Below are 15203 nucleotides of genomic sequence, written 5' to 3'. Positions count from 1 at the left end.
GCTCTCGGACCCAAGTTAATCCTAGACCTCTTTTTGTTTTTTTAACCTCGATCTCCAGAGAGCTCTACTTTTTTATAAATTCATAACTGTGTGACTCACCTGGATTTTTTTTTAGCAGGCTGTTGCTTCCCCTACTCTGACAATCCAATTCCACAGGCCATCCTACCAAAATTTTAAACTCACCACTCAGAGTTCATGTGGAAAAACTCAGTATGGTATGAGAATCTTTCCAGGAGAGAAGAGAGCAGCAACAGAAACCAGGTCAGCAATCTCTACAGCTTCAAGGAGGGCTCCACATTCCTAATCTGGCCACTAATCCTATGCTCAAGCCTCTGTGCCCTCCTTCCTCAGCTTCTTCATCCTAGCATTCTCCTGTTCATAACATATATCACAATTATAATTAAACATTAGTTTAAAATATAGTTAAAGTCTAGTTTTACTAATATATTAACAGGAAGGATCATAGCAGCAAAGATGATGTGTGATTTTTTCACTAAGGTAGCCCTAGTGCCTACCATCCTGTTTGGCAGACAACAGATGCTCAACAATACACTTTTTACTTAATTAGTAATGCATTTATTAAGTACTTAATAGGTACCAGGCACTGTTCTAGCATTCTCTTTACTTGAGTGAAGAGTTCAGTTTCTTGAAATCTTTTCCATGAAGTTTTTCCTCGTTAATCCAAGCAAGGCCTATCATTTCATTATATAAAGAGAATAGGAATCAGATGAGGTCTGGGGCACTGAGAACCAGCAAAGTAGAAGCAGAAAAGCAAGGATAGGTTGGGTTATGGTTAAGACACACTTGATTATGTGTGTCTTATGTGTCTTAACATAAGAATTCTAATAATGTATGATATCTTTCCTTATTAAAGATCCCAAAGGAAATCAGCTTCACAACACGTAAGACAGGGCTCTATACAAAGTGGGCACTTAACATTAGGTCTAGGAAAGCCAAGGGAGAGGGGAGGGGAGGGGAGGCTAGTCTCCTTTCTCTCTTTTTCTCATCACAGCCTCCATGTCCTAGTACCCCCTTCAAAGAGATTCTGCCTTCTTCAATGTCTTATAAATCAGGATGTATAAGAATTTACATCAAACAGGTAAAAATAAAAAAAAAAAACAACCCACAACCCCTACCTTCATCTTTCCATATACCTGATATTTATGACTCCCAGGTTTCTTGGACTTAACCCAGAGATGGGTTCTCCAACTTTGCTTTCTGGACCTGCTCCCCCCTTGGGTATGTACTGATTAACTGCTGCTGTTCCTGTTTGTTTAAGGGTTAAAGGGATGAAGGAGAGAAAAGGCCAGAGAAAACAGAAGATGACAGGATGGCACAGAAGTGTGCCTAGTAGAAGGAAATGTGCTGTGAGAGCAAGGTGCCGGGCCCTGGTCAGTGTAGCTTTGCAGACATCAGAGTTGGTGCCTGCAGATTACCAATTCCAGATCTCCTTGTCTCATCCTTTCCAAGGTACTTGAAGTGAATCCACCCACTGCCTTCTCAACCATTTGATCTCTTTAGTCTCCTTTCAAATGTTGCTTGAGAAAACACTGGTTTTCCAGGTACCAAGGGACCAAAATGGTCCCAAATCTTTAGAGAGACTTGGAAAGAAGTTTTATACAGATTTGAGTAAATAGAAATCCAAAAGCACTTGAGGACTTAGACCTAACAGATTGTTAGGGAAGCCCAAGGCTCCAGTGTGAATTTAGAGCAGGAGGATCTTAAGGAGCATGGTTCTGTCCTATAGACTCGGAGAGTCAGGAAATTCAAAGGCACCTCCCAGCCATAGTTTTTGTCTCTCCCCAAGCAGGGCCCTCCTGCTTACCTTGGGCATCACCACCAGAGGTTAACACGGCGATGGCTTTGCCAACCCCCAGGGATTTGGCTGCATGGTGCTCTTCATGGGTCATGATCCACTCTAGAATTCAAAAGAATGATCGGTTAAGACACAGCTGGATCAAGGTGCCACAAGCTCAGAGAATGGCTGTTAGACTGGCTGGAGCCACCTCAGTCAGGCTCTCCACTGAGTCTGGGCTTTACAGCCTGGCACCTCTGGACTTCTTCCAAAAGGGAGCCACACCCCCTCAGAGTGACAAGCTAAAATGTCACAGAAATCAAGCCCAAGTCTGCAAAGGTCCTGGCTAATCCCTCCCACCCCAATGGAGCCTATTTGGAGAATGAGATAAGGTCAAGGAGAAAGGGGTGGGGGCAGTGACTGAACCGAAATGAGAAAGGAAGGAGAAAAGTTAGGTTAACCTCAAAGATTCCTCCCTTTTAATGACAGGAAGGGCTGTTGCAGAGGATAGGAATCAGACGGGGTCTGGGGCATTGAGAACCAGCAAAGTGGAAGCAGAAAAGCAAGGGTAGGTTGGGTTATGGTTAAGATTAGGGTTGGATGTTAGGGAACTGAGCTAAATCGGAACTGGAGTTTGAGGTTATAATGGCACATTAGAGCTCGGGCAAAATAATGGTTCAGGCTCAGGCATGGTTAGGGACTTCCTGTGTTTTTTCCCATCTCTTTCAGGGTTTTCTGCCTCCTGAGTATATCTTGATCTTCAGGCCTTGCCCCTCATACTAAAAACCATCAAACAGGAAAAGTAACACAAGATCACTGCCACATACACACAGATATGTACACTTGACAGGTGAATACCTTCATATTTTTGTCTTTTGGGCTTATCTCTCTCAAAGGAAAACATACTTTTGTATCCATAAAATGCCAAAGGAATCATCACAATCCCAGTTGTCCAGGCTAAAAGCTGTTATTTTTACAATTTATCTCCTCCCAACTCTCAGAACCCAAACCCTTCCCAAACTCTGTTATTCTCCTTCCTCATTATCTTCCCTTATCCTTCTCTTCTTTTCTATCCTCTTGCCTCTTTCCATCTGAATTGCTTACTACAATAGCTGGTCTCCCTCTGCTGGCGCTCTCCTTCTCCCCTCTATTTGAGACACAAAATAAATCTCCATGGGAAGGTCACAGGCCTGTTAGGCCTCTGTGGAAAGAGGATTCATTCACAGGAACAGGAGCTGATGACCTTTAAGCACAGCTCATGTTTCTACTGTGAATCCGGCGAAATCAGGGTAGCTGCTGATAAAAACATAGGTCACATCCACACACAAATCCACATACGTGCCAATAAAATACATGCAATGAGATACTCATGAAGAAAAACAGACACAAACACACAGTGTTCTTAAGAAACACATATTCACAGACATGCTACACATAATCAATGCTGACAGATAAAGCCCAAACTTCTTGGGCTGGCATTCAAAGCTTCCTCGATCTAGCTCTGGCCTCGAGCGTCAACCTTAGCACCGATGAATTCTCTGTTGCATTATCACCTGAATGTTACTTTGTTCCTCCCCATTTTGTGCCTGTACACACTGCATCACTTGTCCAGAAGGCCATGCTGGCTCGTTCCACAGATCAATATCCTACTCCATTATTTAAGACCAGTGCCCATCACATCCCTATTAAGCCTATTAAGCCCTCACTGACAACCACAGGTCAAAGAGGGCTTCTTTCTGGTCCTCCTCTAATCACATATTGTCTGGAACTGAATCATTCGTTTAGCACTCAAGTACTACTTTATGTGATATTTTAATTGCTTCTTATCTATTGAAAAAGTTTCACTAGATCGGGGTTAACAAACTATAGCCCACGGGCCAATTCCAGCCCTTTTAATGTTTTGTGTATGGTGACAAATTAAGAAAACTTTCTAAATTTTAAATGGTTGAAAAAACAACTTCATGACATGGGAAAATTATATGCAATCCAGATTTCAGTACCCATACTTCACACATTCTTTTGCACATCATCTTTGGCTACTTTTGTGCTAAGAGCACAGAGTAGTAGATTATTGCAACAGAGACCTTATAGCCAAAGCCTAAGACATTTACTATCTGGTCTTTAACAGAAAAAGTTTACAGATACCTGGACTAGATGATTGCTAAAGTCATTTCCCCTAACTAGACTGAAAACCTCCAGGGATCATGTTCATTTTTTAAACTCTCCCACAGCCTACCAAAGCCTAACGAAGTCTATGCACATAACAGGAGTCCAATAAATTCTTGTTGGAAGCACTGGTAAAATAAAAAACAACACAAAATGTACACAAATATAGGGAAAATTTTAAATATGCTTGGATACAGATATACCTCCATATTCTCTCTACTTCTAACACATGCAGATAAAAATAGGACTTAAGAAAGCAGACAGTGACAAATAGGGAAAGAAATATAAACACACACAGACCGAGTGTCTAACTAGAGTGTTCATGTCCAAATTTCTGCAGTTCTCAAAAAAAGACTAAGTGGCTAGTGCAAATAGGAAGGCAAAAATTTGGAAAGAACAAAACATGAGTACTATGCTGATCCCTTTTCCCCTGAGTTTTTCCTTCTCATTCACTGTGGGAGCTCATCACTGATAGAAACCCATACAGGGATCTTCAGTGAGACAGAGAAAATTCATCATAAAGGAGGAGGGGAGGAGGGCGGGGGAGGAAGAGGGGAGGGAGGTGTTAGGAGTGCTGACCTGCCAAAAACAGCCCAAATTCTTCTTCTGCATCTCTAAAATTGTTATGGAGGCACAGGACACAGATATGCATGCAGATTCATAAATAAATAGATCCACAGCAACACACTCATAGAAACAGAGATGTTAAAGCCTATCTATAAAATCACATGTGTGCAGATAAGCACGCAGGAGAAAGACAGGAGAGGCAGCATCACTGGTGCACTGATTTGAATTGGATGAATGCCAGGGTAGGAGTCGGGCAGCCGAGGGCAAAGAGGTCCAAACACCACCCAACCATCCCTGATTCCCAGGGAATGGGCCAGCGCGTGCAAGCCAGGGGAGTCCAGCAAGGGGCTAGGATTGGATTCTTCCCGACTGCCCATCCCCCTCTCAGCTCCTGCTTCTGATGCCATACACCTCTTCTTTTCCCTTCTGCTCTTTTCTGTTCTCCTCACCGCTTCTTCCCAGTAAGTACGTTCACTCCCACCCCGCTCTCAGCTTTCCCCCTGCTCTTTACCCAAGGGCCCCTCTTGCCTTATAGTCTCAGCTCTCCTCCGCCCCGGCTTCCTTGCAGATTGTCCTTGGGGAAGGGGGGAGGGGAGCTTGGCGAGCACGGGGAGGAGCCAGGTGGAGGCTACAAGGGAGGGGAAAGAGGAGAGGCTTTCCAACCTCCACTAGCTGATGCTGCCCAGGAGGCTCCGCCTTCTCCTGCTCGCCTTTCTCCTCCCCTTCCCCCTCCCACAAAGAACACAGCTCAAATACGATACTGGCTAACTTTCTTCTCTCTCTGCAAGGTTCAGGAGTCCCCGAATCTAACACGGCTCCTGTGTACATGAGCTCCTGTGTACAGTGGGAATCAAAATTTCTTTAGTCGCTTTCCTTCTTGTCAGCAGAGACTTTTTTTTTTCTCTTAGCCGGGGCTGCCTGAGACTCCTTGCATTCAAACATCCTCAGCAACTAATAGCAAAGACTCCATCTCTGACACTCTCCATTCTCTCCCACCTCCCACTATTTAAACAAACAGGTATGGAAAGTATATGTGCCAGTTTTGTATTAGGTTCTCAGAGATGAAAAAATAAATGAAACAAAATCTCCGCCCTTGAGGAACATCAATCACTGGTATTTTCTATAGAGGGACCCCAAAATTCCTCTTACATTTACATACCTTTCTCAGAGAAAATACAGAAAAGCTACCTAGGAATCAGAGTGGCAAGAGGCAAGACCCCTGCCGTGATAGCTCCATTCTCAAGCCTGCAGTAGAGGGGGTGCAGGATTCTGACAGTGTCACAAGCATTTCTGCTGGGCTACAAAGCAGGCAGAATCCAGACTGGGAGCATGGGTCAAGCAAGAGGTGCATTCTTCACTCAGCTCCTCTTTACTCTTTCCACTGCTTCACCCATGCCTTGTTTCTTTTTGCGTGTGTGTCTTTTTAGGGCCGCACCCCTGGCATATGGAAGTTCCCAGGCTGGGGGCAGAACTGGAGCTATAGCTGCCAGCAACGCAGGATCCAAGCCGCATCTGAGACCTACACCACAACTCACAGCAACATCAGATCCTTAACCTGATGCGTCGGATCAAGGATCGAACCCAGGTCCTCATGGATACTAGTCCGGTTTGTTACCACTGAGTTACAAGGGGAACTCCCACCCATGCCTTGTTTCAGTGCCTCTCCACAGTCAGCTCTCATCTCCTTGCTGTTTCTACTGCCCTTCCTCTTGCTTACTTTTGTTTCTGCACCTGCACAGTCTGCAAACGATAAAAATGCAAGTGATTAGAAGATAAAACATAAAATTAAATGTTACCATCAAAAAAGTGAAAAGACAACCCATAGAATGAGAGAAAATACTTGCAAATCATATATCTGATAAGGGACCAGATATCAAGAATATATAACTTGCACAGCTCAATAATAATAAAAAATAAGCCAATTTAAAAAATTGGCAAAAGATCTGAACAGATACCTCACCAAAGAAGATAGACAGATGGGAAATAAACATATGAAATGATGCTCAATATCCTATGTCATTAGGAACTGCAAATTAAAACTGAGATACCACTACAATCTATTAGACTGGGGGAAAAAAAGAAAGAAAGAAATGACAATACCAAATACTGATAAGAATGAGTCTCATTCTTTTTTGGTGCAAATGCAAAATGGTACACTCACTTTATTTATTTATTTATTTTCTTTTTAGGGCGGCACCCACAGCACACAGAAGTTCCCAGGCTAGGAGTCGAACTGGAGCTGCAGCTGCTGTCCTATGCCACAGCCACAGCAACCATATCCAAGCTGCATCTGCAACCTACACTGCAGCTTGCGGCAACATCCGATCCCTTAACCCACCAAGAGACGCCAGGGATCAAACCTGCATCCTGGAGTTCCCGTCGTTGCTCAGTGGTTAACGAATCTGACTAGGAACCATGAGGTTGTAGGTTCGATCCCTGCCCTTGCTCAGTGGGTTAACGATCCGGCGTTGCCGTGAGCTGTGGTGTAGGTCGCAGACGCGGCTCGGATCCCAAGTTGCTGTGGCTCTGGCGTAGGCTGGCAGCTACAGCTCCAATTAGACCCCTAGCCTGGGAACCTCCATATGCCATGGGACCGGCCCAAGAAATGGCAAAAAGACAAAAACAAAAAACAAAAAACAAAACACCTGCATCCTCATGGATACTAGTCAGGTTCTTCACCCACTGAGCCACAATGAGAACTCCAAGGTATAGTCGCTTCATCAGTTTCTCACAAAGCCAAATATAGTATTATCATATGATCCAGCAATCATACGTCTAAGTATTTACTCCAATGAGTTGGAAACTACATCCATATAAAAACCTGCACATAAATGTTTACAGCAGCTTTTACTGCCAGAAACTGGAAGTAACCAAAATGTCCCTCAAAAGGTGAAAGGATAAACAAACTGGTACATCTATATAAGGGAATATTGCACTAAGAAGAAAAGACATGGAGGAAACATATTTTTCAGTGAAAGAAAGCAGTCTGAAAAGGCTACATACTGTATGACTCCAACTGTATGACATTATATATGCAACTATAAAGTGTCTGCAGTAGCAAATCTACAGAGACAGAAAGTAGATTTGCAATTGGTTGGAATGCAGAGAAATGACGAGTATAGAATTTCTTTTTTGGTTGCTGGAAATATCCTACACTTAGAGTGACTGCACAACTCTATAAATATACTAAGAGCCGTTTAATTGTACACTTTAAATTTAATGAAGTTGAGTTTATCAATTATCCATGGATTGTGTTTTTTAAAACATATCACCATACCCAGGGTCATCTGGATTTTTTCCTACACTATCTTTTAGGAGTTTTAAAGCTTTGCATTTGACATTTAACATTTAAGCCTATGATCCATTTAGAGTTAGTTTTTGTGACGGGCATAAGGTCTGTATCTAGATTTTTTTTTTTTTAACACATGTATGTCCAGTTGTTCCATCACCATTTGTTGAGGAGACTGTCTTTGCTTCATTGTATAGCTTTGGCTCCTTTGTCAAAGATCAGTTGACTATAACTATGAAGATTTCTTTCTGGACTCGTTATTTCTTTCCATTGATCTACTTGTCTATTCTTTCACAAAAACCACACTTGCTTGATTACTGTAGCTTTACAGTAAGTCTTGAATTTCAGCAGTGTTAGTCCTTCAACTCTGTTCTTCTCCAATATTGTGTTGGCTATTTTGGGTATTTTCTTTCCATATAAACTTTAGAATCAATTTGTTGATATCTATAAAACTACTTGCTAGGGAGTTCCCGTTGTGGCTCAGTGGAAGTGAATCCGACTAGGAACCATGAGGTTGCAGGTTCGATCCCTGGCCTCGCTCAGTGGGTTAAGGATCTGGTGTTGCCTCAAGCTGTGGTGTAGGTCGCAGACGTGGCTCGGGTCTGGCATTGCTGTGGCTGTGGTGTAGGCCGGGGCTACAGCTCTGATTAGACCCCTAGCCTGGGAACCTCCATATGCCACAGGTGCAGCCCTAAAAAGACAAAAGACAAAAAAAAAAAATTACTTGCTAGGATTTTTATTGGGATTTCATTGAATCTACAAGTCAATTTGGGAAGAACATCTGGACATTATTTATTCTTCCTATCTATGAACATGGAATATCTCTCTATATATTTAGTCCTTCTTTGATTTCATTCACCAGAGTTTTTAGGTTTTCTTCATAAAGATCTTACATATATTTTGTTAGATGTTATCCCTATTTTATTTTGAAGGATGCCAATATAAATGGTATTGTGTTTTTAATTTCAAATTCCACTTGTTTCTTGTTAGTATGTAGGAAAGTATTTAACTTTTGCATATTAGTTTTTCATCCTGCAACTTTGCTGTAATTGTTTATTAGTTCCAGGAGCTTTTTGTTGGTTCCTTCAGATTTTCAACATAGACAATCATGTCATCTGTGAACAAAGACTGTTTTATGTCTTCCTTCCCAATCTATATACTTTTTTATATCCTTTTCTTGTCTTGTCACACCAGCAAGGATTTCTAGTACAAAGTTGAAAAGGAGGAGTTCCCGTCGTGGCGCAGTGGTTAACGAATCCGACTAGGAACCATGAGGTTGCGGTTCGGTCCCTGCCCTTGCTCAGTGGGTTAACGATCCAGCGTTGCCGTGAGCTGTGGTGTAGATTGCAGACGTGGCTCGGATCCCGAGTTGCTGTGGCTCTGGCGTAGGCCGGTGGCTACAGCTCCAATTCAACCCCTGGCCTGGGAACCTCCATATGCCGCGGGAGCAGCCCAAGAAATAGCAACAACAACAACAAAAAGAAAAAAAAAAAGACAAAAACAAAGTTGAAAAGGAGTGGTGAAAGGGAACAACCTTGCCATGTACCTAAACTTAGTGGGAAAACTTCAGTTTCTCACCATTAAGTATTATGTGAGCTGTAGAGTTTTTTTTTTTTTTCTAAATAGTCTATCAAATTGAAAGTTCCCCTCTATTCCTAGTTTACTGATAACTTTTATAATGAATGAGTGTTGTATATTGTCAAATGCTTTTTCTGCATCTATTGATATTGTCATGTACATGATTTTTCTATTTTGGTCTGTTTATATGATGGATTTTTACTTATTTATTTTGCTTTTTAGGGCTGTATGTGCAGCATATGAAAGTTCCCAGGCTAGGGGTTGAAGAGGACCTGCAGCTGCCAGCCTACACCACAGCCACAGCCACACTGAATATTTAACCTGCTGAGTGAGGCCAGGGATCAAACCCACATCCTCATGGACAGTGGTCAGGTTCATTACCACTAAACCACAATGGGAACTCCCTATATTAATTGGTTTTTGAATGTTGAACAAGCCTTGCATAACTGAGATAAATCCCAGTTGGTCATGGTGTACAATTCTTTTTAGACTTTTTATGATTCCATTTGCTAAAATTTTGTTGAGGATTTTTTTTTTTTTTTTTTTTGGCCTTTTGCCTTTTCTAGGGCCGCTCCCATGGCATATGGAGATTCCCAGGCTAGGGTTTAATCAGAGCTGTAGCCACCAGCCTACTCCAGAGCCACAGCAACGCAGGATCCGAGCCGTGTCTGCAGCCTACACCACAGCTCACAGCAACACCAGATCCTTAACCCACTGAGCAAGGGCAGGGATCAGACCCGCAACCTCATTGTTCCTAGTCAGATTCGTTAACCACTGAGCCATGACAGGAACTCCTGTTGAGGATTTTTGAATCTATCTTCATAAGAGATACTGATCTGTAGTTTTCTTTTTTTTCTAATGTCTTTGCCTGGTTTTGGTAGCAGGAGGATAATGCTGGCCTCATAGAATGAGTTAGGAAGTACTTTCTTGGCTTCTATCTTCTGAAAGAGATTGTAGAGAACAGGTAAAATCTCTCCTTTAATTGTTCGGTAGAATTTACCAGTGAATCTACTGGGACCTGGTGCTTTCTTATTTGGAAGATTATTAATTATTAATTCAGTTCTTTAATGGACATAGGCCTATTCAAATCATTTGTTTCTCCTTGTGTGAGTTTTGGCAGATTACATCTTTCAAGGAATTGATCCATTTCATATAGGTTATTAAATTTATGGGCGTAGAGTTGTTCATAGTATTCTTTTATGACCCTTTTAATTTCTATGGAATCTGTAGTGATGTCCCTGCTTTTATTTTGGGTGTTAGTAATCTGGGTCCTCTTTTTTTCTTAGTTAACCTAACTAGGAATGTATTAACTTTACTGCTGACCTTTTCAAGGAGCTAGCATTTGGTTTCATTAGTTTTCTCCACTGCTTTCCTGTTTTCAATTTTATTGATTTCTGTTTGAATTCTTACTTTTTTCTATTTACTTTGGATTTAATTTGCTCTTCTTTCATAGTTTCCTAAGTTGGAAACTTAGATGATTGATCTAGATCATCATCTTTTCTAACATATACATTCAAAGCTATAAATTTCCTTCTAAGCACTGCTTTCTTTGCATCTGACAAATTTTAATGAGTTGTTTTCATTTCATTTTCTTCAAAATATTTAAAATTTCTCTTGAAATTTACTCATTAACTCATGTTTTATTTAACCTTCAAGTATTCAGAGATTTTTCTAGTTATCTTCTGTTATTGACTAGTTTAATTCCATTGTGGTTTGTGAGAAACCACTGTATAATTTCCACTCTTTTAAATTAGCACATATATATATTTGTTTTTAATGACCACACCTGTGGCATAGGGTCAAATCAGAGCTGTAGCTGCCAGCCTCCACCACAGCCACGGCAACACCAGATCTTTAGCCCACTGAACGAGGCCAGGGATTGAAACCACATCTCATGGACACTATGTCTGGTTCTTAATGTGCTGAGCCACAATGGGAACTCCCAGTTAAGATATTTTAATAATCTACAATATGGTGTTATCATGTATGAATGTATAAATTAATATGTATGTGTGAATCATGTAAACTTGAGAAAATTTTTACTTGGTAATTGTTGGATGAATTGTTGATGTCCATTATATCCAGTTCCTGGGCCAGGGATTGAATCTGAGCTGCAGCTGCAGCCTACACCACAGCTGCAGCAAATGCTGAATCCTTTAACCTGCTGCACTGGGCTGGGGATCGAACCAACACTTCCACCAAGACAAGCCAGGTCATTAATCCAGTTCATTCAGAGTGGTGAGTTCAACTACATCCTTACTTATTTTCTGTATGCTAGGTCTGTCCATTTCTGAGAGAAGATGTTGGAGTCTGCAATTTGTGATAATGGTTTCATCTATTTCTCCTTTTAGTTCTATCAGTTTTTTACCTCACATAGTTTGATGCTGTGTTGTGAGGCACATACATATTAAGAATATTATATCTTCTTGGAGTTCCCTTGTGGCACAGTAGGTTAAGGGTCTGGTGTCATCACTGCAGTGGCTTAGGTCACTGGTATGGCAGGGGTTCCCTGGCCAGGAAATTTCTGCATGCTGCAGACACAGCAAAAAAAAAAAAAAAAAAAAAAAAATTGTTATATCTTCTTGGAGATTTGACCTCTTTATCATTATGTAATGCCCGCATTATCCCTGATAACTTTCTTTGAAGTCTGCTTGTCTAAAATTAATATAGCTACTTCTTTCTTTTGGTTAGTGTTAGTGTGGGATATATTTTTTTTATCCATTTATTTTTTTCTTTTTCAGCCACACCCACAACATATGGAAGTTTCTGGACCAGGCAGCTGCAGCCTACACCACAGCTGAGGCAATGCCGAATCCTTTAATCCACTGTACTGGGCTGGGGATGGAACCAACACTTCCAGAGACAAGCCAGATCATTAATCCACTGTACCACATCAGGAACTCCATCCATCCATTTACTTTTTATCAACAGGTATTTTATATTTAAAGTGGGGTTTTTTTTTTTGTAGACAACACATAGTTGAGTCATGTTTTCAGGTGAACTCTGACATCTGTCTTTAAATTGGTACATTTAGACCACTGATATTCAAAATGACTATTGATATAGTTGGATTAATAGCTACTATATAACTTATCATTTTCTATTTGTCACCTCTGTTCTTTGTTCCTATTTTTGTCTTCCACTCTTTTTCTGTCTTTTGTAGGTTTAACTGAATTATTTTATGTGATTCCATTTTCTCTCCTTTCTTATCAGCAATACTTTTAAACTTTTTTTAGTGGTTGCCCTAGAGTTTGCAAAACACACTTGCAACTAATCCAAGTCTATTTTATTTTATTATTGTTTTTGCTTTTTAGGGCTGTACTCGTGGCATGTGGAGGTTCTCAGGCTAAGGAATCTAATCAGACTATAGTTGCCAGCCTACACCACAGCCACAGCAACACAGATCCGAGTCACGTCTGCGACCTACACCATAGCTCACGGCAACGCCAGATCCTTAACCCACTGAGCGAGGCCAGGGATCAAACCTGCAAGCTCATGGTTCCGAGTTGGATTCGTTTCTACTGCACCATGGCAGGAACTCCCACAAGTCTATTTTAAAATAACACTATACCATTTCACAAGTGGTGTGAATACCTATAATAATAAAATAATCTTAATTCCTTCCTCCCATCCCTGTATTGTTTCTTTTATTTCACTTATATACAAACATAATTAGGCATATATATGATATATAAGCATACATAATTGAATACATTGTTGCTATTATTTTGAACAAAATGTTATGTTAGATTCATGAAGAATAAGAAAAATAAAAGTTTTTATTCTGTCTTCACTTATTCCTCCTCTGATGCTCTTCTTTCTTTATGTAGATCCAAGTTTCTGACCTATATTATTTTCCTTCTCTCCAACATACTTCTTTTAACATTTCTTGCAAAGCAGGTTTACTGGCAAAAAAAAAGTTCCCTCAATTTGTGTTTTCCTGAGAAAGTCTTTATTTCTCTTCCACTTTTCTTTTTTTGGCTGCACCCATTGCATGCAGAGGTTCCTGGGCCAGGGATCAAACTGACACCACAGCAGGGACCCAAGCAACTGCAGTGACAATGTTAAATCCTTACCTGCTGATGCACAAGAGAACCCCTCTCCTCCACTTTTGAAGGACAATTTTACAGGGTACAGAATTTGACATCAGTGTGTTTTTCTCTCAACATTTTAAATACTACTCTATTCTCTTCTTGCTTGCATGGTTTCTGAGGAGAAGTCAGATATAACTCTTATCTTTGTTCCTCTATTAGGTAGGTATGCTTTTTCCCCCTTTCAGGACTTTCTATCTTCAATTTTCTATAACTTGAAAATGATATCCCTAGGTATAGGGGTGTTTTTGTTTTTGTTTGGTCTTTAACTTGTTTGGTATTCTCTGAACTTCCCAGATCTATGGTTTGATGTCTGACATTAACTTGGAAAATTCTCAGTCATTATTGTTTTAAATATTTCTTCTGTTCCTTTGTCTGCTTTTTTTCCTTCTGGTATTCCCATTATGTGTATATTACAACTGTTGTAGGTGTACCACAGTCCTTGGTATTCTGTTGAGTTTTTTTTTTTTTTTCCATTCTTTGTTCTCTTTGCTTTTCAGTTTTTGAGGATTGTATCAATATATCCTCTAGCTCAAAGATCTTCATTCAGCCATGTCCAGTATAACAAGGCAGTTTTCAATGCTGTTACAGTAGTTTTTATCTCTACCATTTATTTTTGGTTCCTTCTTAAGATTTCCATCTCTCAGCTTATATTGTTTGTCTGTCCTTACATGCTCTCTATTTTATCCATTAGAACCCTTAGTGCATTAATCATAGGTGTTTAAAATTCCCGGTCTGATAATTCCAACATCCCTGCCATATTTGATATTGATGTTTGCTCTGTCTCTTCAGTTGTGTTTTCTGGAGTTTCCATTGTGGCACAGTGGTTAACGAATCTGACTAGGAACCATATGGTTGCAGGTTCAATCCCTGGCCTTGCTCAGTGGGTTAAGGATCTGGCGTTGCTGTGGCTGTGGTGTAGGCCGGCGGCTACAGCTCCAATTAGACCCCTAGCCTAGGAACCTCCATATGCTGTGGGAGCAAGTGTAGAAAAGGCAAAAAGACCAAAAAATTGTGTTTTCTGCCTTTTTATATGCTTTATAATTTTTTCTTGATAGCCAGATGTGATACACCAGGTAAAATAAAGTGCTGTAAAAAGGCTTTAAAGATGTGGTGGTGAGGTGTAGGGGGACATATTGTCTTGTCATTAGACTGAAGTGTTTTTTTTACTGAGCCTATGCCTCTGGACTATGAATTTCACAAGTGTTTCTTGGATGTTTTTTTTTTTTCCTCCTAACTCCCTGGAGGTGGGATAGGACTAGAGTGAGTTGGAGTTGGGTATTTCCCTTCCTCACGTCAGTTGAACTCTGCCCCCACCCCCACTTTGCCTGGATCCTCTGAAAGTTTTTAACTCTCAGAGTTGTCTGCCCTGAGCCTCCAGCAACTTGTCAATTTACAGTTCAGGTTTTCCTACTCCTTTATTGGTTCTCAAGGAGGTTTGCATTTGTGGGTCTCTGCTCCAGGAAGCTGTGATAAACTATATTTACCTGTTGTCTCTCCAATTTGGGAGTCAGCAGTTTGCCCTGTGTCCTCTCCTCTCTTATGGATTTAAGAAGAGTTGTTGATTTTTCAGTCCTTTTACTTTTACTGTTGTTAGCATGGAATGGTGACTACCAAGCTCTTTACATGGGGATGGAAGCTAGAACTCCAAAGTCCAAATTACACATTTTAAATGGGTGAATTTTAGGATATATGAATCATATCTCAATAAAGTGTT

At 40.8% G+C, this 15203-nt stretch overlaps 1 protein-coding gene across 8 annotated transcripts in view; it reads right to left on the bottom strand.

Moving 5' to 3' along the window:
• The window catches only part of PFKM (phosphofructokinase, muscle), a 49580-nt gene that overhangs the window by 21130 nt on the left and 13247 nt on the right, over window positions 1-15203 (bottom strand). For 5 of the 8 annotated variants that reach the window (XM_021091211.1, XM_021091209.1, XM_021091206.1 and 2 more), the window contains one exon: window positions 1826-1918. In XM_021091211.1, the coding sequence (XP_020946870.1) occupies window positions 1826-1910 (85 nt within the window). In that variant the 5' untranslated portion in view covers window positions 1911-1918. 8 annotated transcript variants of the gene reach the window in all.

Source organism: Sus scrofa, chromosome 5, assembly GCF_000003025.6.
Source record: "Sus scrofa isolate TJ Tabasco breed Duroc chromosome 5, Sscrofa11.1, whole genome shotgun sequence".
NCBI classification, from domain to species: domain Eukaryota; kingdom Metazoa; phylum Chordata; class Mammalia; order Artiodactyla; family Suidae; genus Sus; species Sus scrofa.
Note: the sequence above shows the minus strand (reverse complement) of the source record. Positions and strands in the feature narration are given on the sequence as shown.